The following is a 25,761-nucleotide window of genomic DNA, read 5'->3' as shown; positions in this document are numbered from 1 at the left end:
ATATATATATATATATACACTATATATATATATATATATATATGCATATATATATATATATATATATACACTATATATATATATATATATATATATATGTATGTATGTATGTATGTATGTATCAATAGATTCAACAAAGTATTTAATGGACATACTCTGAGATTATCCTTCAACTGAGCACCTAGTGTAAAAAAGATTTTAGTAAGTAAGTGCAGACCTGAGGCTGAGGCAGAATGCTCATGCAGGAGTAATACAACTTGTCCACTAAACAGCTTCTGCAATGTGGTAACAGTTGTTTACGAGGCAAAAGTGACAACAACAGGACCCAATGGATAACTGAGCATGTGCAAATATGTGGGGGAAATGGAAGGCCTCTTCAGAAACCATTTTAATAACAACAAGTCCTCATTCAACATTCCAGAGAGACGTAATGTTACAACCCTAGCCAAGCTTGTCTGAACTTTGAAAGAGAGTGCCATGGAGTACAACATAAAGTGGAAGGTCCTAGAAAGATGCAAACTGTACTTCAATAGCAGCGGGAAGTGCTGATTATGCTTGGCTGAGAAAGGAGTGATTTTAGAAGGTACCCAACACCTGGATGTTTACCTGAATAGTAGGTGTGAGGTGTTTAATCCTTGCCTGCATGAAAGGAGGTACATTCTATGGTACCTGCATGCTCCACCATGACTGCTACCACAGGTCCCCTGCCTTGACCATCTGTAAGGAACCTTTCACCAATGCCCTTGAGCCTGTCAAAAAGAGTTTGACCAAAGCACACCCCAAGGCACCCATGTACACACCTGCACACACCACCATAAGGTGGACACTCTACAAAATAAACTGTCTCCCACCACTTCCGACACATACACCTTCAAACAAATTATACCCCTAGATATACCCCCCCCCCTTAGACATTATGCACCACATGTTAACATAACCTCCCTTCCCCCATGGCTTTATCTTTTACTGAAAAAAAACAGACCAACAACCACAGCTATATACACCTACACCCCTAGAAAAAGTTCTACATATGACACTGTTACATATACCACACAGCCCATCCCAACAGGAGTACTACATTCCAAATACACACATTCGCCACTTCAAGATAACTCTTACTGGCTTCATGGCATACCCAACCAAGGAACATAACTCCTAAACTAATCCCTGACTCTTTTTGTTCCACCACTTTTTCACAGCAGCCGCTGACTTGTACTAATCCAACTCTTACAATAGGGAGCAGTCGCCATATTCCCTTTGGCTAACTCTGATGTGCATAAAGTTATATAATCAGGTTGATGCCCAACACTCCGTTGTATTCTTTATGTAAAACTGATTGGTAAGACCAGCCATGATTTTGATTCAGATGAATATGGTACTTCAGTTGAGGCACCAGAATTTAGTTAAATTAGAACATAGAATTTGATTAAATTAGAACATCTGTTCTAATTTAATTAAATTCTATGTCTTTGTGCAGCTGAAGATTGTTCTGCATTCTAAATTGATGAAATGATTGCATTGTTCATTTAAATGAAGTTGCATGAAACGATCGTACTGCATTACCTGTAGATATCCTCATTACTTATTTTGATTATATGCATATGCATATATATATATATAAAGGTACAGTTAAGGTGTGACTGTGTGGTTAAGGAGCTTGCTTCTGAATCATGTGGTCTTGGGTTCAGTCCCACTGCATGGCACCTTAATGTTTACTAATATCATCTGGGGCTAACCAAAGCCTTGTGAATGGAGTAGTTTTCATATGCACAGTATGTATATGCATGTGTACCTCTGCATAGACACCATGTGATGGTTGAAAATGAACATCACAATCATATAAGCAAGGTTGTTCATTTCCAGACTTCTGTGCAAAACGTGCTTTGCTACGGGAAAATATTGCCCTGCTTGGAAAGAGGGAAGCATTGGTGACAGAAAGGGCACCTGGCTATAGAAAATCTGCCCTAAAAAATTCCATCTGACCCATGCAAGCATGGAGAGGTGGACAGTGAAACATGATGATGAGGAGACATTTATACATTTCATCATTATCATCATAGCTAGCATAGGTGGGACAGTTTCACAAAAGCTGGCTAGGCTGAAGCCTGCACCAAACTCCAGTGCGGTTTGGCATAGTTTCTGCAGCTGGATGCCCTTCCTAATGCTAACCACTCTGAGAGTGTAATGGGTGCTTTGACATGTCACCGTCACAGGTGCCAGTTGCATGACACAAGTATTTGCCATGACCAAAACGATTTTACTTGGCTTGATGGGTCTTCTTCTCAAATATGGCATATTGCCAAAGGTCCTGGTCATTTGTCATTGCCTCTGTGAAGCCCAACGCTTGGAAGGTGCTTTTTACATGCCACCAGCACAGGGGCTAGACACATGACACCAGCATCAGCCACATTGCCTCCATACATATATATATCATCATCACCATTGGCTCTGATACCAAGTACTAGGCAACTGCCTATGGTCCTACAATCTGGTGGGTGAGCCTCACATATTCTGAAGAATTTAGACAAAATTTTAAATCTGATTACAAACAAGGAAGCTGATTAACAAAGGGAGCTGGTGAGAATACCTTCGGAACAGAGGAGGAACATATAAAGTTGGCAAGGTGTAATGGAGGGTATTCAATGACCAGTCACATGATTTGGAGTGAAACATTTCAAACTTTACCAAATTACAGATTTACTCAGTGATACACATAGTCATACAGCTGTTTTCTTTGTTTACAAGTGAATTATAATTTTGAAGGGTAAATTTTTCAGCTGGTGTAAAAGAGGTTGATGACCAGAGGAAGTAGAAGAGAAAGTAGTAGGAGCAGGAATTGCATATTGTAAGACAAGCCTAAGGTGCAAAATACCCATGGGTCAGTCCTATGTGCAGGTGTGGCTTGCTTCCCAGCTATTTGCTTTCAGGTTCAGCCCCATTACAAGATATTTTAAGTGAGTGTCTTTTTTTATAGCCATTCCAATAGATTTAGTAAATAGAAACTGAAAGCACATTGTTGCATACACATACTCATACACTCATTATGTATATATATATATATATATATATATATATATATATATATATATATACACATATATACATATATACACACACACACACATAAGGTGGATGTTTGTTAAACGATGATGATGTATGTACATATATGAGTATGTGTATGCGTGTGTCCCGTTGTATCATTTGATGTTTGTAAATGAACAGTGCCATCATACAAGCAATAAAGTCATTTCTAATATCTCACGAAAAACCATGCCTGGTCTCAGGGAAATATTACCTTACTTGGAAACAAGTGAGGGTTGGCAACAGGAAGGGCAACCAGCTGATCAAAATCTGCCCCCAGTAAGTTCCATCTGGTTCATGCAAGCACGAACGAGTGGATGTGATGATGATGATGATGATGATAATTATGATTATGATGATGGTGTGTGCATGTGTGTGTATGCACACACACACACACCTTTACAAGAGTTTGGTCATATTAAGCCAAATTTTTACTACTTACACACACACACACATACACACACAGGGACTCACATGTGCACACATTAAAAAGGAAATAATTGACAATTGTACAATAAAAATGTAGATGTGTATTTGTGATGGTGTGTGGGTGTGAGAGAGAAATATATATATATATATATATATACACAAAGTGTGTCTGAGTGAGTGTGTGAATGTGTATGATGTGGAGTGTTAAATGTGATGTGAGTTTTCTTAATTCAAAAATGGAATTGGTTGACTAACAACTGAGTTTTTTTACACTAAGGAGTGAATAATAATGATAATAATAATGTTATTCAAAGGATGAAGAGTGGTAATAATAATAATGTTTCCTTAATTAATCCTAAAGATTTCCAAAAAGGTCAGGAATGGTGCAAGAGGATACCAATATGGAGTTACATAAAGTGTGTGAAGAGTAAAAGAAACAAAGGAACAAAGAGATCAAATAATTCCTCAAAAGACAAGAGATCTTCTAGGACTGATCATGGAAGCTTAACAAAACTAGTCATCCTGACACCTGGGGTAAGCGCCCTCTCCTTACCTTCTAACTTCTTCCCTCAGTCTACAGGTGCAAGTTCAGAACAAACCTTTTCACTTGAAACATCCTTTCCACTTTCATCCCCCTTTCAATGAATTTGCTGGGGATGCAGCACTTCCCTCTCTGCCCACGCTTACCTTTTCAAGTGAAACTTGGAAAAGATAAGGACTTTGCCAAAGCGCAAGGTTTCTGTCTGCAACCCTTTCAGTCTTGTCTACCTCACAACCTCATTTGCCAAATCCATCAGATATAAAGACTACCTGTCGCTCTCAGACAAAGGAAGCAGCAGGACAATCTTCCCAATGTACTCAGCTGATTGTCTTATCCATCCTATATATGACAGCATATGCCTGGCATGTGTCTATAAGTCAGAAATGCTAAGGCATAGGTTAGGGAACAGCTCAGGAAGTCTTTTTTTGTCATCTCTATGAGATTCAAATTAAATATTGGAATGTGTTAAACATAACATTCTTCTGTTCCTGATATTTAGCTACAACTTCAATTTTCTGTCATTAATGTATTCTTCATGTTATATGATTTTGTAACACGTGGCATACATTACATTTCAACATTCTCTAGAAATCTGTTTTGTGACAGGTTGAAATAAAGGTAAGAAAATCAAGCGAAAGTTGAGTTGGCATCATAACAGCTGAAGCCTAGGGTCAAGGAAGTAGCTGAAATCGATATAAAAACGAAAAATTATCTAAGCATGATCAATATGCTTCTGTTATATCTGAGATAGATATTTACCATCAGTGACAAGCTATTACCACTAGATTTGTTTATGCCCATGTCAAATTGGATCAAATAGATCTATAAATAAAATGTATTTCGATCATAACAATTGCCAATTTATATTTTCAGCCAAGTGTATCATGAAACAATAATTTTAGGGTGTGATTTGAGGGAAATTTATCTTTAATTTCATCCTAGCCAGTAAGTGGCATTGCAATGATAAATAATACTAATGTTGTCAGTTTCCTGAAACAATAGGCTCTATTCCATTAAGAGGATATCATTATATTGTATTAAAAGTATTTGAAGAACTATGAGAAATAATATTGTAAATTTGCTATATTCCTATCTGCTTGATTTCCATCTTTACAAGGCAAAGATCTTTGATGTTTTTAGTTATAGAATTGGAAAGAAAATAGCATATAAGAAATTGTATTTGTCACTCTATTTACAACTAAAGTGATACACTGTGGCTTTCTGTAGAACCAGTAGAAGCACATTTTTAAGTTTGAAGCTCATGGCTATATGCTATCCACAATCCAATACCTAGCAAAAGTAGCATCCATAAATGGAATTAAAGTATTCTTTCAGAGCATACACTAATACTGGCATAGGCATATATATATTTGTATATATGTCCTAGTTAAATATTTCAGATGTAAGACAAGTGACTCTTCAAGTATCTTGCAAACAATTAACAATGGATTTCTCATATAAGCACAAGACCTCAAATTTCGGATAATGGGCACTATACCAATGAAATCAGTTCAGAGCATGGCTGATGTTTATTTTATATTCACTCACAAAAGAACAAATAAGTGGTCAACTGTGGCAAAATTTGAAAGGCTCTCATGAACGACCATAAGGCATCCAGTCTAATATACTATCAATTCAGACACTCCACATTTCTTACCAGATAACAATGAAGAGACTGAAAAGAGGAGAGAGAAAGAGAGAGGCAGACAGAGAAAAACAGAAACTTGCAAAGCCATCAATGAAATGTAGTTTTTGTTATGTAACGGAGGTTTGGAAGAGCTTGGTTTGTGTGATGAGTGTATGAAACATTAAGCTACACAGAGCGGAATCAAACTATGACCACATGCATACTTACATACATATGTATATAAATATAAACACACGTACAAATATATATATGTATATGTATGTATATATATATATAAATATATATAAACATACATACATATATATATATATGTATATATATATATATATAGATATATATACATACGTATATACATATACATACAAATATATATACATATACATATATACATGCATACATATATATATATACACATACACACACATATATATATGCACATACATATACACATACACACACACATATATACATGCATGCATTTATATATACATACATATACACAGTAAAGTTTATTTGCCAACGGAATGTGGCGGTCCTATAAAGGACAACGTTACTGTTGTTGAAGCTGCAGGGAAACATCTTTTGCAGCTGACTCACGACACACAGCCTGTCTCCATATAGTGTTTGCCAGAGAGGTCATCGCTCTCATCTCCAGCCTAACATGACACACATACACACACACATACACACACACACACACACACACACACACACATATATATATATATATATATATATACACATATATACATATACACATAAAATAAATAGCAGAAATTCCCTGCAAAGTGAGCGCACATAAATGTATGTACATACATACATACATACATATATATATATATATATATATATATATATATATATACATATACATACATACACACACACATACCTATATATATGCATGCATACACATGCATAAATATGCATACATATGCACACACATTACATTATTATTATTATGGCTGCCCCCTTGTTATCGAGTATGGCCATTGCACGAAGCTTAACTGTTATTGGTGCTGTGATCGAATGTATATATGTACATACACACATACTTACACATATATATGTACATACACACATACTTACACATATATATATGCACAGCATATATATACACACACATGCACACACACACAAATACACATGTATATATATACAACGGGCTTCTTTCAGTTTCTGTCTTCAAAATCCACTCACAAGGCTTTGGTTGGCCCAAGGCTAGAGTATCAGACACTTTTCTGAAGGTGCCATGAAATGGGACTGAACCAAGAACCATGTAGTTGGGAAGCAACGCCTACACCTATACCACATACACACATGGGTTTGTATGTATGTATATATGAAATGAATAGAGACAAAAAGGGAGTGTGAACGAGAGAAAGAGAGAGAAATCATAAGAACGACTTAGAATTTTCAGTGTTTTTCAGAGGTTGGTTAAATCAAAGTCGGATGTAGAGAGCAGTGGGTAAAAAACAAGTAACATTATTATTATTATTACCATCATTACTATCATCAAATAATTAATGGTGTGTGATAATGGTGATTGTTACTGGACATGGTTTCAAAATGCTGGAACTGTGTTTGGTAAACCACTGGGGAACGGATTGATTGATAGATAAAAAGTTGAGAGACAGATAAATAGAAAGATGAACTGAGTGTGTGTGGGTGTGTATGTATGTGCAATAATAATAATGATAACAACGGTGATGATTTCTAATTTTGGCCCACCATATTTGTATGGAAGGAGTACGGCTGATTTAATCAACCATAAAACATGTCTGGTTCTTCTTTCATCATCATCTTATTCTTTTCAATGGAATGCAGCAACATCTTGAAAGTTAAAGAAGTGAGAAAAAACAAGACTTTGTGATGTTCATGTTTTGTCCTCAAGAACACTAGTTAAAAATGTGAAAGTTGTGAAACCAGGACTCAGCCAGACAAGATTTTGCCTTCTACTCTGCTTCAATTACTACCACAACCGCCACCACCACTACCAATAATAATAACGATAATAATAATAATAATCAATAATAATAACAATAATGGTTTCAAATTTTGACACAAGACCAGGGAGGGATTAAGTTGTTGCATTGATCCCAGTACTCAACTGCTACTTACTTTATCCTTTCCTACTCTAGGCACAAGGCACAAAATTTTGGGGGAAGGGGCCAGTCAATTAGATCGACCCAGTATGCAACTGGTACTTATTTTATTGATCTTGAAAGGATGAAAGGCAAAGTCAAACAGGGCGGAATTTGAACTCAGAATGTAAGGATGGACAAAATGCTGCTAAGCATTTTACCTGGCTTGCTAACAGTTCTGCCAGCTTGCTGCTCTGATAATAATAATAATAATAATAATAATAATGATAATGATAATGATAATAATAATAATAATGATAATAGTAATAATAATAATAATAATAATAATAATAATGATAATGATAATGATAATAATAATAATAATGATAATAATAATAATAATAATAATAATAATAATAATAATAATAATAATGATAATAATAATAATAATAATCCTTTCTACTATAGGCACAGGTCTGAAATTTGAGGGAGGGGGTGGTCAGTTACATTGATCCTAGTACTTAACTAGGATTTACCCCGAAAGGACAAAAGGCAAAGTCAATCTTGGCAGAATTTGAACTCTGAATGTGAAGGCAGATGAAATATTGCTAAGCATTTTGCCTGGCATGCAAACAATTCTCCCAGCTCACCTGAATAATAGTAAAAACAGTTTTTTAATTAGGCTCCGAAAACAGTCATTTTGAAGGGAGAAGTTAGACAATTACTTCAATCTTCCCCAGTACTTGACTAGTTACTTTATTTTTAGCAACCCCCAAATAGATGAAAGATAAAGTTAACCTTGGTGGGATTTGAACTCACACTGTAAAGAGCCAGAAGAAATGCTACTGGGTATTTTATTTGATGTACTAATGATTCTGCCAGCTCATCAACTCTGAAAGGATGAGAGGTAAGGTTAATCTGAGCAGGATTTGAACACAGAATATTCAGAACCAGAAGAAATGCTGCTAAGCAATTGGCCTGATATCCAAAAGATTCTGCCAATAATCGAACAGCAAAACAATTTTAAGAAAAAATATTTGAAAATGTAGAGTACATTTAGCTAGATAAGTTTCTAAAAATATTAATGGAAACCCAACAAAATTATGAGAATGAATATCTGGTAATAATTTTCTGTTTTTGTATGTTATATATATTTCTTTATTTTCCAACGGTTTAAATTTTTAGGACATCATTTTTGAGATGTCAAAATGAAAAACAGAACTTGCTGGCTGCTTTAGGGATTCTCTTTAAGTAGCAAACAAAATATAATGACTTCATATAAAGTAATAAAGAGCACTGGAAAACAGAGTGGACATAGAGAAGGGTGTATGTGTTTTATATATATATATATATATACACACACTCACACATACATATGTGCACTCATATTCATCCAAGTTATCCTTATTATTAGGCAGAAATTTCCACAAGCCTATGTGAGCTGTACATTCCAGAAAAATGCAGTTGGTTAAAAGGATAGGTTATATATTGAAGGGAGACCAGGTCATGCCATACTGTCCTGGCCAATCCCGCCTAGTTGTCATGAGTTATTACTGCATAAGCAGTAAAAGTACTGAGCAGAGCATTGATAAAAAAGAGTCCTAGTCCTAGTCATGACCTTTGTGTCTTTTTTGTCTTACATAAATCTAATGTATTCTTTCATTTTTTTTATGGTAAGGTGTAATTTGATGAAGATTAAGCTGTTTCTAGCAGAGCAAGCAACTATACAGAAGCTGCCTTTATTACACTGCAGTACAGAGTAAAATTCCTCTCACAAGGTATGAGGTCAGTGATAAATATATATATATATATATGAAAGGTTTGATAAGTGCCAACACACAAAACCCTTTGCCTTTTTGTCACTCTGTTGCTTCTGCTATATATATATATATATATATATATATATATATATATATATATATACGAGAAAGAAGCAACAAGAATGGATTAGTTTTTAGTACAATTGTTTCATACAAAGACAGGCTTTATTACAAGTTGCAAAAATTGCAGCAGATAAAAGTGTCCCGTACTCATCAGCTAAAATACATTTGAGTTCTCTAGACATCTTAGTGGGTGAGGTTATACTCATGAGATATTGGAGATAGTTCCATTAGAGGCAGATATAGGTTGTAAACAGTTTTCCAAAGTTCCTTAATGATGATGCACAGTCTTATCACAGATTTTTAAAAACTTATTAGTTTCGAAGAGAAGATGAATTAATCCATGAATTAATCCATATATATATATATATATATATATATATATATATATATAGTAGCATTGAATGTTGAAGTAGCAGAGGTAGTCATGGTAACAACATGAACAAGAGCAACAACAGTAGCTACACTCATAGTATAAATAATAATCATTATAATTCCTATTCATGGTAATAATATAGTAATAATACTACCATTAGTAGTAAGTCTAATAGTTAGTAGTAGTAGTAGTAGTAGTAGTAGTAGTAGTAGTAGGCTGTGGCAGCAGTTACAACAGTGTGGTGTAGTAGTAGTGGTGATGGTGCTAGTGGCAATAGTGCTAGTAGTAGTAGTAGTAATTGTAGTAGTAGTAGTAGTAGTAGTAATAGTAATAAATCTATGCATTAAATTCAATGATGAATTTATTTAAATTACTTTCCTTCATTGCTGTTTTTGATTTGATTTTCTTCCTGTTTATGTTTTTTTTTTTCTGCTGGGTATGGGATGGTTTAATGTTCTGCTTAAATATGTTCTATGATACTTGTAGAAGAATATGAACATAGGAGTTATGATCCAGGAGAGGAGACAGGGCCTACTCTCACCATCTACACTAATCTATTTACTTCTCTATGATGATGATGATGATAATAATAATAATAATAATAATAATAATAATAATAATGATAATAATAATGATAATAATAATAATAATAATAATAATAATAATAATAATAATAATAATGATAATAATAATGATAATAATAATAATAATAAATTCTTTTATTATATTATTAAATAATAATAATAATAATAATAATAATAATAATAATAATAATAATAAAAATGGCTTAAAATCTGGGCTCAAGGCCAGCAATTTTAGGGAGGGGAAAGTTGATATAATCAACCTCAATGTTCAACTGGTACTTATTTTACCAACCCTGAAAGTATGAAAGGTAAAGTTAACCTCAGCAGAATTTGAACTCAGAATGCACAGACAGACGAAATGCCACTATCTTGTCCAGCATGCTAACGATCCTGCCAGCTCATAATTATAATAATAATATAATAATAATAATAATAATAATAATCCTTTCTATTCTAGGTAAAAAGTCTGAAATTTCTGTATCGTGTGGGGGAGCTAATTGCTGACATGTACCATAGTGTCCAAATGATCCTTACTTTGTTAACCCTGAAAGGATGAAAGGCAGGCTTTGAACTCAGAAGATAAAAAGCCAGAAGAAATGCCTGTTGTGCTCCCCATTATGATAAAAATGATAATTTTGGTACAAGGCTTGCAATTTTGAAGGGAGGGGACAAATTGAAAACAGTGACACTGTTTCTTGACTGGTAGCATATATTTTTTTGTCCTTTTATCCAAAAAACAATGTCAACCCTTGTGAGATTTGAACTCAGAAGGTTAAGAGCTAGAAATATGCCACTAAACATTTTGTCAAATGCACTAATGATTCTGCCATCTGAATAATAATAATAATAATAATAATAATGATAATAATAACAAGGGTTTCTGATTTTGGCACAGGGCCAGCAAATTTGAGGGGAGGGATTTAATAGATTACATTGTAGCAAGGGCCATAAGGACTAAAAGGAATAGGGCAGAGTTATGCTTCCTCATTCTGTTGTCACTAGGTGGCGCTGCAATGGCACTTCTGCTAGGGAGGTATAAAAACCCTAGAGGGACAACGAATCTTTCTCTTGTTTGCTGCTACCCCTTCTAGGCAGGCTGCTTGTCAACAAACACAGCCAGTGAGGACAACTAGCTTGCTTCGCCTTTGGCCATTACTGCTACTGCATTATGTTGCAGGCACATTTCTTACTCTCTAATGTTTCAGCTTCAATCACATCAGATGTAACTATGTTCGTACAACTCTTGTTTGTTCACATTCACTTTTGTATGAACACTGTTATAAAAACTTGGCTGTTTAACTTCAACTTGATGTTGTTTGTCACACCACTACATGCACCTTAACACAAACAGGGACACAGGATTCATGTTGACTCTTCACTAAAACATCAATCCCCAGTACTCAACTGGTACTTTATTTATCAAAGAGTTGAAACGCATGGTCAACCTTGATCAGATACAAATTCAGAATCAAAGGGTCATAACTAAACAGAACTAAGCATTTGTTCAATGCTTGGATGGTTTTGCCAATCCACTTCTTTTATAGACCACAAGGACCTGGATTACTTTTGAGGCATAAAATCACGCTATTTCAGGGATTAGGTACTATCAATTTAGTTAACCCTTATACTTCCTTGGAACTACATCTTTTATTAACCTCAGAGAGGACAAAAGTCAAGGTTCACCTTGGGTGGATTGGTTCTCTGAATGTTAAGAGATTTAACTAAATACCATTCAGCCAGTCAGCATTGAGGTTGACCATCTACTGCTTCCATCACATCACCAGCATTAATAAGAATAATATCTAAGAGAGACACAAGGTCACACACTTTTCAAGATAGAATACAGTTGATTAAATTTGCTCTGTACCAGACTGCTACTTTGATTTATTGATCCTAGAAAGATGAAAGGGAAAGCCAACACTTGTGAAATTCAAACTCAAAATATTTATCTTAATATTAGATCATGTAAGAGGTGGGGGTAGAAACAAAGAAAAAACAATAATTATCTTTTAAATTGCACAAGGTAAAAAAAAGGAAATATATATTTTTAAAGTAACTGTTGTATTATTAAAATCATCATCACCATTATTATTATTATTATTATTATTATTATTATTATTATTATTATTATTATTATTATTATTATTATTAAACAGAACATCTTTGCCGGGGGATGTAATAGGTGTTGTCAACCTTCAACAACCAGTGGACTAAAGCAAGGCTCTTCATTCAGATTTCAATAACTTTGTTAACAATTTATGTGGTTCCAAGCAATGCAAATTTTCTATATTTGCTCTGCTTTCACATTTACTCCTATCCTTTCGATTTGGTTTGTTTGTGAGCTTCATACTTTCTAGGGTTCAACAACAAGAAATACAGTTCTCTCCTTCAATGGCCAAAATCTTTTCATTTCTCACTTTAAATTATATTTTATTATTATTATTATTATTGTCATCATCGTCATCATCATAATTATAATTATTCCACTTTCTATGTCATCTTCTAAAAATATATATTTAAAATATAAGATTTGGTGGGGGAGAGGGTAGGTCACCATTTTCCCAATTTCAGTTGTTGGGCTGCTCTGGCAAATAAGCTTACTGGTATAGAAACTTTATGGAACAACGTTAAAAAGCCAATAATGAGTTTCAATAATGCTGACCATATTGTTTCTTCAGGTGGACTGAAAAATAACAAGAGAAAATAGATGTATAAAATCCATACTGAATGAATATTATTGGGTGGAGGTGTGTTGAGTTTTTGTGTTTTGATTCTTATTACTTTTTTGTTAACTTTTATTAATGAAGTAGTAAATTATTTTGTAATTAGTAAAACACATACACATATACACAAACAATGCAAAATCATACATTTACATATATATGTTGAAATATTTTTAATACACACTCATACACGTTACAACTGAAAGTCTAGAAATATCCCATGCCCTAAGTTTCACATTCCTGCTCTTTCAGTTGGTAATCTGAGCTTGTTTTCTCTCGACTTATTGATGTTTCAATAAATTTTTGAATATTGAACAGAGGCTATCAGAAAAACTTTGGATAATTAAAGAGAAAAATGGATCAGACTACAAGCTGAAAGAGTAGAAATGTAAAATTCAGAGCTCTGGCAATTTAGAGCCTTTCACTTTTAATGTATTACTGAATACTTTATATGTTTGCATTGAGTTCTATAAGTAATCACTTCTAGGTAAATGAACAGAAATTTTTAAATAACAAAAATGTGATGCTAACTTTCTAGAACACCAACATGATAAAATGAAATGTATCATTGAAGGAACAATGCAAAGGATATGAAAACAACTTATGGTTTTGTGTTATTTTTAAGCTAGTTCCCAAGGAAGATCCTATATAGCACAAGCTCCACCATATTCTCAAACACCAACAATAGGAAATTTATCCGAGAGAAAATACCTTAGGGAAAAGTTCTGCATACCAATTACACATAGAAAAGAATCTCACATTTTAACATGAGTTGAAAAATTATGATTTTTTAATTGAAATTATTAGTTCAGTTAGTACACAAATCATCCAGATAAGGGAGTTATGGCTGATAATTTAAATAGTTGTAATTGTTCAAAAATAAAGCTGGTTCAGATGAGAGTGGATTTTGTTTTTAAAATCAACAGGTGAAAGTAGCAGACAGATTTCCTCAGCAAAGCATATTCTGTTCATTTTGGAAGAATTATAAGGTATATATATATATATATATAAAGTAACAGACTAAGGAAAGAAATTCCTTCAAAGGAGTGTGTAAAACATCATATACTATGAATATAATATAATATGAGATAACATTAAAAAAATCATTAAAAAACCAAAAAAGCCAACAATTTGTTTTGACTTATATACATTATTTGATTTATAAACAATTCATATCCATGTATATAAGTCTCTTCAAGGTTTTGGTTCAAAAGACAGACAAAATTCCATGTGAAAAGACGGCCAGATTGCAAAAAAAAAAAATGATTCAAATACTAATCTTTAGGAGTGTGAGTGTTAAGTACAATTAAAAAAAAATATAATGGACAAAATAATTAAGTAAATCTACAACTATTGAAATATATTTGTATATATCTCAAATACTATAAATCCATATTTATTTAGTTTGAAGATAATCTTTGGCTATTTTAATAGCAAACAACAATAATATTATATATGTATATAAATGAATTAAGTGTCAGGGTCTTACTTAATCTAGAGATGGTAATAAACCATGTAAATAAATACTTATTCTCTAAATGTGCTGATGCACGTTCGAAAAAAAAAACCTACTTCTAGTATTACAGCTAATGATTTATTTATATGCAATACTTTGCATTTTTTTATAATTACACAAAAAAAATTACATAAATGATAATATAGTATTATATTAATATAATGAGTCTTCTCTTTTATTTAAAGTTATTGATATAGAGTAACTAACAAATGTTCTATATTCAAGTAGTTTATCAGAGGAAGAATTCTGTAAAAAATATGAGCAAAGACTTAGAACTGTGATAACTACAACCCACATTATCCCATAGATATAGTAATGGATATCAAAATATTACTAAGTTTTTTTAGAAGTAGCCAAATTTGAAGTTACTTAAATAAGGATTATTCACAGTAACTAACAAGTAAATGTCGTTATTTACATATATCATGAAAGGAAGAACTCGGGAAATAAAATAAAATAAGATAAACAAAAGCATAAGGATTGAGTATCGATCCATGATAAATATAATCAATATTATTTTTTAGATAAAGGACTATAAATAGTATATAACCATATATATACATATATATATATATATATATATATATATATATATACATACATACACACATGCACCTATATAAACACAAGAAGGAAGAGAGAAAGAATTTTTTTCAGTTAATTGAAGACTTTCAACTCATCATATAACATATGTAAGACCCTACAAGATTTGTATTTAATACGAAGAAAGCCTCTCAGAGATTCTCCACCCAACCAACCAGCCATATTGTTGAAAGTCTTAATCTGTGTCACTGTATTCTCTCCATTTTTATATCTATGCTGATCACTTCTAAGTTTTGTTATCTGAGTAGAATTTTTTTCTCTGAGGAAATGTAATATTACAGAAATAAGTTTGTTGCATCTACCATTTGGCTTTAAAGACAAGTGCCTCTCCAATTTGCATTGTCTTTATTTAAAAAAAATTTTGACAAGCTGACCCCATTGAATTCAAATACTGAATGTTATCTGAGGTAATTTTAAAAAGATGTTTGCAACCTCTCGACAAATTATTTCTATTAGAAGCTGATGAAAGTGTAGTAATCTAAGCTTAATTGATATATGTTAAGTTGATTCCACAAGAGCTCTATGTATATTTTACATAAGCACACACAAACACATACACACATGTACGTACGTGCACACACACACACACACACACTTTAATTCAATGAAATGCAATATTACCTTTAGCAGCAGAACTTAGAACATGAGGGTGTTAATAAAAGTAGAAACTAACTAAAGGTAATTTAGTTTATAGAATCGATACCTGACATTGGTACAATGCTACACACTTGTTGAAAGGAAAAACAGTTGAAAAGAATTCTAGTACAATACTGGTACATAATGTATAAACTTCTCGGATGAATGAGGGATAAAAAGCAAAAAACTCTGGTGGGTTTGAAACACAAGACATAAAAAGGTGTAATAAAATGGTATAAAGTAATAATCTAGTTCTTTAACATTTCTGCTGATCATTACCTCCATTAATTTTATAATAATTCCTAACAGAGGAAAAAGACCACAGATTTGAAGGTGAAGTTCAGTCAGTTAAACAAGCTCTAGTACTAAACTGGTTGTTATTTAATCAACCCAGTAATGATTAAAAATAAAGTTTACCTTGGCAAGAATTGAAATCAGGACATAAGAGAATGCAGTTAATTACCACATGACATTTATTCAATGCTCAACCAACTCTGCCATCTGCAGGACTTATTTTGTAATAATGATTTTGAATATTTGCACAAAGCCACAAGTTTGAGCTGAACAAATTCACTCCAGTATTTGACTGGTACAATTTTTTGGATCCAAGAAAATTAAAGGTAAATTCAACAATGTCACAATTTCACAATTTGCATGATAATCTATTTTCCATTATTAAATAAGCACACTTTAAAGATGAAATGTAAGCAAGAAAGAAAGGCCAAAATGAAAAATAAGAAATAATTGTTAATAGAGATTTTAAAAAACTACAACAAAAATCATAAGTAAAATATAAATTAAGAGAAAACAAGAAAATTAATTATAAGAAAGTAAATTTTAAAAAACGAATTGAAAAAAAAAATCAACAGGCTGCACTGTTGTTACCTGTAAATCTTGTTTAGCTGCCTCTGCTTCAACTCTTGAATTAAAGGTGACAAACCCCACAGGCTAAAGGAGGAGAAGAGAAAAAAAAAACACAAAAAGAAAAAACAGAATATAAATGAGTTTAAAAAATAAATAACATTAAAAAAATTATTTTGATAAAAATAATTTAATCGGAAATTGTGAGGTGTTGTTTAAAATTAACAAATACTATGCTTGAAGATATTAATCACTTTTCACCATCCATACTGATTTAATAAGTTGTGATTACTTAGAGAACATTGGAGAATATATACCCACTCAAATGTCTTTTTACTCAAAATCTATAGACATTAAAATAAAGTCATGTACTACAGCTATTTTGACAAGTATCAGAAGCTGATATAATCTTGTCATAACCATTCTATCAATGAAACAATAAGGCAGTATGGAAATAATGGTTGTATCATCAAATCTGATTTTGGGTTTTATCTCATCTAACTTCAAGCACTTCACTTGTATCATTGAATTTCTGGCTGCATTTTCTTACAAAAGTATGATACATAGATACATGTTAAATTTGAAAATATAATGTCATGATATTCATGCCTTTCCCACAAGTATTAAAAATCATGATAAAAGTTGCTTAACTCTAACACAATTCCTTACATTTTCCAGTATAATGACAGTTGATTGAATACTTATTTCTTTTAACTTGATCAAAAGGTAATTTCTGGAATTTGCTTTATCACAACAATTTATTCAATTTAAAGGTTATCAATTACTGATCCAAAATTAACAAGATAGCTTAATAAGACAAATTTGACAGGCCAACAGATTTTCAGTGTAGTCAGAAATTTAAGTTATTTATATGCTAAAGTTTTCAAGTATTTCTAAGCAACTATTAAGCTTGACCTTAATCCTAACAAGCTCAAACATTTATTCTTAAATAATGGACACAAAGCAGTAAACATCATACAAGATTGTACAACTTTTGATAATGATATAAAGGTGGTAGAAGTTTATGTAAAGATACATAATTAAATATAGAGATGAATTTCTATAGAAATTTAATTGTAGTAGCTAAAGACTAAAGGTTTATATTTTAAGGCTAAAATAGCTGAATAAAATGAATTATCATTTATAAAATATCCTTTTATATGTAGAATATGTTTGAGTATTATCAGAACTTGATTAATAAAAATAAACAAAAAATCTTTAACATTAAATAGTGCTCTTCATCAGTCTGGATCTTTGAAAGTAAATCTAAAGCAGAATTAAACCAATTACATGTTGCTTCAATGGGACCCTCTGGCATTAAATGAGACAAATGTAAATGGAAAATTAGGGCAATCTGCCACAGTAAATCCTTAAATTTGTAGAATGTGCTCTTCCTGAGGCAACTCAGAGATCCATTTTTGTACTTCATGCCCAGGTAAAAATTGCCATTTGTTCAAATTGTAAAACAGTACGCACTGGGATATTGTCTGCTATTCTGGTACTTGTAACTCTTCTTCCGTACAGTCTAAAGTATTGTCATATGCTGTCCAATCTAAATATTTCTCAGGCAATTGTATGCTTTGTTTTGGGGTCCCTTAGACTTTCTATGGTAAAGGTAAAGTAACTGAAACTCTCATAAATACAAGCTCATCAGAAAATTTCATCTCTCAAAAATTAATCAACTCAACTTGGAAATATATCATAAAGCATATTCTGTGGGATAATTCCTAATTAACAAAATAATTTAATAGATTTTGTATGGCTAAAGTACCTATAAAAGATAAATTATATAAAAGCATAACATTTTCCATAACTTTGTGCAGATGGGATTCTCATTTATATCTGTTTTGAAATTACATAAAGAATTCGTAATTACTTATGGATCAGAGCTCTTTTTTTAATTTGTGATCCAGTTCAACTACAATGAGCCAGAAAACCTGCTAAATGTTTTCGAAACTTCATGTTAAACTGCAAACCTGTTTCAACTAGACCTGGCCTATGCACTGTGGAAGATAGACTTTATAGATTCAGGAATTTCAAACCTTTTAAGAGTGGGGTATTATAGAAACCAAATACTTCACTAAGGCATTTCAGATTTTATTTGCTGCTGGCAATTGCTGTAGGAGAAGGCTTGGAGTAGATTTTTCTCTATCCCTTGTTATCTAGTTCTCTACATAGATGTTCTTGTAAATGTTATAGCCAAACATGAGTATTATAGCAAAAATGATTAAGTAGTACTTATGAGGTTGGTATAATAACTGTGGAAAGACCATACACATTTTTTAAAGTACCTGGAAAGGAGTTTGTATCAGGTTTTTGAGTTTAAATGGTATATCAGTGTTTCATCAAGTCGTTAAGGAATTTATCAAGTAATCTTAAAGATACCTACACATATTTGGATAATCTTTTAAGTTTGTGATGAAACAAAACAGAACATGATACCAACACTTTGAATTGCTTTCAAAACTGACACAATAACCTAGCCTTGAACAAAAATAATGAGAATATAATCTGATATCTATTAATTTCTTAAGCTATTTAATTTCACATTGTGAATTATATCCTAATCCAAAACCATTTAACCTCTTGAAGAGCTATCTATGCTATAAAATGCAAAGTATTATATCAGAAGCCAGGGTATTTCATAAACTACATCAACGGTCTTTTCCTATTTTTAAGTCTTTAGTCACATCAAATTTTTACTTTTCTCTGAGAGCACTATAAAAAGTATCAGTTTTGTCAAAAATGATATTAAATGGGTGGCAATTATTGATGGTGATTGCCTTGAACTTTAGGTCTTTAAATAATTCTGAAAGGAAATTGCTTTCACCACATTAACAAAAGTTAAGTCTATGTAGCCTGCAAGCCATGAGAAATTAAAGCATTTCATCATAAAATTAGTGTCAAATGAAAACCAATGATGTTTTCCCTATAAAGCTGCTTGTTTACTTGTACCTTTGTCAATAGGCCTTAAAAGCATCTCCTTCATTCCACTAATTCTACAAATGAATTTTCTCATTTTCTGTTCCCCTGTCATTGCTGTGATACAAGTGTTTCTATTAGAAAGGGCCTAACTTATCTCTCCTATTTTTGGAATTCCCCTGTTTATTCCTTTACATGGTGGCACCTCTGCATCAACTAAGTTGCAACAATTCTTATACAGCCATGTAATTTCTACAAGGTGTACAAAGATATATAATCTCTTAAGGAAATTGTAGTGCAGAACCATAAACAGTCAACCCTTGAAAATAAAAAGAAATAAATATTTCATTATGGGAGACCATGTTTTTTGGGTACTCTACATGATTTATGACCATTGTGTTGTACTACAGCTTCATGAGACATCTTATGAAAGGCTCTTTGAATTTTGTAGGAAGACTCCTAACGAATCAATTTTTAACAACTCGACTCTCTGAATCTGGTACGGTTTATCTCTGTATTGTGTATGTAATTCAAGATTTGACTCCAGAGGCTAATCTCAATCACATTCATATCATAGTATAGAAGAAATGGTTTCTTCTCAAGATCTTGTTCACTGCAGACACAATAAATATCAACCGATGCCAGTTATTCATGAGGTATAACCAGTCCAAATTAAGATGGTAAATAATCAGCTGTAGTCCAAGAAAATCAAATAACAAATCCAAACCACTTTTATTCTACTCATCTGCCCATGCCCTAACAAAAATCTCTAACCCAGAATGTGTAGCCTTTCAGAGATCAACAAGAGTTTGTAAATTGGTTGAGTATTTAAATTCATAAATTGTACTTTTAAAAAGTTGTAATTAGAATTTTTTGATTAGTTGACTTACGTCACTTATGATTAATAACCAATTTGAACTTTGAAATGGAAATATTTAATAATATTTAGTGTAAGAGTAAACAAATAAGTTTAATATTTTAATATAGTAGATAAAGAAAAATGCATTATATATATTTTGATATACATACACAGGCAGTAAGAATTTAATAAAAAGGGGGAAATATGAAAAAAACTGCCTTACAATAAAACTGTTACATCACTTCTAGCATCATGCCAGCTAATGTAGCTAAAGCCATTTGTCTCTCTTAAATTGATTGAGAACAATATCTGGGATTATTTCTATCATATCATTAGTAAAATAAATTGAAGCAGTATCAAATAGGAATTGTAATGGTCGAACAAACTTACAATGTTTGTATTGTTGTAACCCAATGTTAACACTCATATATATATATATATATATATATATATATATATATATATATATATATATATATATGTATATATATATATATATAACATATATACACTCATATATGTATGTGTATCTGTGTGTGTGTGTGTATAACTGTATGTATGCCTACATATTTAAAAATTATACACACACACACACACATATACATACATACATATACACATACACAACTTTTCTGCTTTATATTTTTTAATTGGAAAATAAAATTAGTAAAGAAATTGAAAAATATTAAAATTAAAAGAAATAATATAGAATATCAATATAATTAAAGGAAAATTTATAATCTGGTTACCAGACATTAATTCCTGATTTTATATATATATATATAATATATATATATATATATATATATATATACATACAAACACACACACACATAATTTCTTTCATTTTTTTACCCAGTTTTTCTCTTCAGTTTTACTCTCCTTTTGCTGTCGTTATTCCATTCAATGATCCCATGTCCAGTCATAATTACTATATTTGAGACAAGCAAATTGGGTTGGTCCAGGTTTACTGATTTAATATTATCTTTTGGGGAGAAGGGTAAGGAATTTTGGGTAGGAAAAGAAAATGCATGGTTCAGAAAATAATAATAATTCATGCATCAGTCATGCAAAAGTGAATCCTGTGAAGGAGGAAAGAAAAAGAAGCAAAAACAAACCTGGCAAACTGCAAAAAGGAAAAGGCTAAATGTGCAAGTAAACAAGAAATAATTAATCTGACTTAATTAACCTCATGTACATTATTAGTTTCTACTAAATGTTATACATTTATGGGAGAGTAGGTATTGATGATTGAATCAACTCCAAAGATATGCTTGGAGAAGGATAAAAATTATTATGTGATTTTTAACTCTAGATAACTAGAAAAATTTTAAGGAAAAGCTTGATAGCTGCTTTGTGCAGATCAAAGAGCAAAACAGAATTTCTATCTCACTGGGTATGTAATTTTAAAAACCATCAAGAATTTGTAGAGGAGGATATCTGATTACTATACTGAGCATGTTAGGCTACTTCACAGTCTCATGTAGATCTTGCTTTAATGACAACAGGGTATTTATTGTGGAGAGATTTAAATGCTACATTGAACAAGCCAAGCAACAACAGAAATGTTTTTGCCACTGACTGATGTAGACCTTATTTTAAAGACATTTGGAAGTTTGTTAAAAGAGAGACTCAATCTTTATTCAGAAGTTAAATGACTTCCCAGAAACTGGAGTATATGGAAGATGTCATCAATATCAGCAATGTAAAGAAAATGGTCTAAAAATATATGGGAGTCAAGTTACAGAATGTTGTAGAAGTGGTCAAGGAATTGCAAAACTGAAACTGTGCAGAAACACACATGCAATCCCACCACAGTAGGTAACTGGGTGTGCATTTGGGAAGTATAAGTAAATAAAGGATAAACATTTATTCCTTATACTAGTGTATTTTAAACAGGGTTTACATGTTTAAAATTTTGTGATTAACAAGGGATCAGCTCCAGTAACTTGAACGAGGTACAGAAATAGATGCTGTAGTAGCATTAATGCCTTTCAATCCCCACCTCCAATGATAACGACAGAGTAGAATGCTCCATGAAAAGGAAACCATTTTTTGCTGACTCACTTCCAGAAAACTTTATCCTCCCTCTAATATGGGTTTATCTGAATGGTTGCGGTGGTGATGGTGGTGGAAACATAATTGCCAGGAAGGAAAAAAAGAGGTTAATTAATTCAGTCTTGATTTAATTAATTACTTCTTGTTGTAATCCCACATCTCAGAGTTACCGAAATGTTAATGTGCAAGTAACTGTACTTACAGAAGTGTTTTTGCCATTTTTGTTGGTGACCTTTAACAGTGACCCTTCATAACCCTGGAAAGAAAGGTAAGAAATCTAGTCTCATCACCCAGGTGAACGGTGCAAGAAACACATTGAATACTCATGCTGGCTTTTTCTTTAATTTTATGTCTTTTTTTAATCATTTATTTTTCTTTTAATAAAAAAAATGTGTTATAAAAAAAAGAAATAAGAATATATATATATATATATATAATTAGAAATAAAACATAACAAAAAGTGAGAAAAATTAAAATAATGAAAGATGATATATAAGAAGAGAAGAAGAATGGGAAGAGATTAAAGCTGTAACATGCATTTTCCTACATTCTAAGAGTATAATTCAGCATACAGGGTGTGCAGATGATGGGAAGCTTCAGGTCCACCCTGACTGAGAAAACCTATAATCAATGATATTCTAGCTATTCCCATCTTGTCTTTTTAGGAATGTGTAAGACTGCATTACATAATGTCCTTTCTTTAAGACAATGTGGTATGATTTGAGGGAGAACTGGCTATTATTTCTAACAAGTTGCATGACCACTTGTTACCTCAATGTTCTTAATGGTAGCAATAATGTAAAGAACAATGAAAAGACAAGCAAATAGCAGGTTCAATTTCATATGTAGCTGGTGAAGTTGCATACTTGAAGATAAGCAGAAGTGTAGACTTGATACTTTCTACCAATTACTAATTGAACTGATTACTGGTATTCTGTTATAGAACCAGAAAAAAACAATTCATTACCTCATTTGTATTATTGATGCAACTTATCAGTGCACCCTCTTACTGTGCTGCTTTCCCTATTATCGTGTTAAGGCATACTGGTGAACTTGAAATCACCATGCAAATTTAAACTAAATACTCATCAATATGATAGTGGGGCCACTGATTATAACTTTAATACAGTGTAGTAGCAACATAAAGATTGCCTATTGATAAGTGTGTCTAGGGCCACAGGCATTGACCAGTTTGCTGGGCATCTTATTGATTTACCTATCTTGCCTACTTAACAGACAAACTAAGATGGCTGCAAGTGTGAAAGATTTGAACTCAGACTATAAAGAGAATTTGCTAATTGCCATGTGACATTCTGTATAGAATTCACAACCTTTTTTAAGAATAATGATTCCTTATATAACTACAGGGCTACAAGTGTTGATGGCAATGTGGTACAGTATAGTAGATTAGATCAAACCCAGTAATTGACCAAGACATAATTTCATTGAGCCCTGAAGGATGAAATTTAATTTTTTTTTATTCTGGTAGTGTTTAAATTAGAACTAAGACACAAAACTAAATATCACAAGACATTCTGTCCAGTGTCCCATCAGTTCTACCATTTGCTACCATAATAATAATGATTTTTTTAAAACCATGAGTAAAACTATGCCAATGAAAAATGAAGCAAAAAAAAAAGAAATAAATAAAAAATTGAAAACACACATAAGTAGGTGTGTATGCACATATGTTCATACATATGTGAGCACACACTCAGTAGTCATAAAATAAATTACAAACAAAATAAATTAAAAGGAAATTAAATAATAAAATAAAAGCAAATTTTTTTTCTCAATTCCTTAGTTATTTCGTCCCATTTCTTTTTCATACACATTATTTATTTGCAAGGTGTGAACAAACGTGACTTGTGCATGTGAGGTGTGAAATGTGAGGTGCAACTCTATATGGAAAAACAAATGAAAAAACAAACAAACAAAACAGCAACAAAAAAGACACACTGGCAGTCCTATTTTACACACACACACACACACAAACACACATGCATACATACATACACACACACAAACACACACACGACCACCCGTGTGCATGCATGTGTGTGATAGTAAATAAATACGCATATATTGGTATGCAGATATGTGTGTATATATTCATTTATATATTACACATACATACACGATTTTATATCTGTTATCGAATGTGTATTTCTCTCTCTCTATATATATGAGAGAGTACATGCATACATACATGCACACGTGTGTGCATGTGTGTGTGTGTGTGTTTGTGTGTGTATGTGTGTGCTGTGTATATATATATATAGACACAAAACACTCAAATCCAAGAAGACTAGTGTTGGGCTGGATTGGAAAAAATTGCTTCTATTAACCAAGTTTAGAATTTGCCTCAGTATTAGTGCCAATGGAAATGAAGTTTCTGAAATTGCTAAAACAGTCCTTCTTTAAAAATAGTAGAAAGTTTTCTTTTAGCCTAGAAGAGCACTGACCAACTCAACGTGTTCAGATATTAAAACATGAAGATTGGAAAATTTTTCTCTGCTTGCAAAGATCCTTGCCTAAGATATCACAAACTACTTGCAGAACAGAAGAAATTTCAATATTATTTATGTATATATACATATGCATATATATATGTGTATATATATGCATATATATATGTTGACATCACTGTATCAGTGATGTCAACCCCAACACACTATATCGGACATAACGTTTGGTGCCCCTGATGTCTTAGCGGCAATAACCGAAATAAAACACAATTCAGCAGTAGGCCCCGATAGGTTCCCTGCTTGTGTCCTGAAGGTGTGTCGACACCAACTTGCATCTCCCCTTGCTAATCTGTGGAGAAACTCACTGGATGCTGGCTATATTCCAAAAAACCTTCTGTCCCAGTTTTCAAAAAAGGAAACAAGTCCCTCGCAGTGAACTACCGTCCGATCTCACTCACCTCTCATATCATCAAGGTATTTGAGAGGGTGGTG

The 25,761-nt window shown here is 32.4% G+C and overlaps 1 protein-coding gene across 23 annotated transcripts in view; it reads right to left on the bottom strand.

The window, feature by feature from the left end:
* LOC115223449 (protein couch potato) overlaps nt 1-25,761 on the bottom strand; it is a 364,376-nt gene that overhangs the window by 38,091 nt on the left and 300,524 nt on the right. For 19 of the 23 annotated variants that reach the window (XM_036512443.1, XM_036512446.1, XM_036512445.1 and 16 more), the window contains 2 exons: nt 23,004-23,057; nt 16,987-17,049 (listed from right to left, as the gene is read on the bottom strand). In XM_036512443.1, the coding sequence (XP_036368336.1) occupies nt 16,987-17,049; nt 23,004-23,057 (117 nt within the window). The remainder of the gene's footprint in view (nt 1-16,986; nt 17,050-23,003; nt 23,058-25,761) is intronic. The other 4 variants (XM_036512452.1, XM_036512455.1, XM_036512457.1 and 1 more) reach the window with 1 other exon arrangement.

The sequence above is a fragment of the Octopus sinensis genome, linkage group LG23 (genome assembly GCF_006345805.1).
Source record: "Octopus sinensis linkage group LG23, ASM634580v1, whole genome shotgun sequence".
NCBI lineage: Eukaryota > Metazoa > Mollusca > Cephalopoda > Octopoda > Octopodidae > Octopus > Octopus sinensis.
Note: the sequence above shows the minus strand (reverse complement) of the source record. Positions and strands in the feature narration are given on the sequence as shown.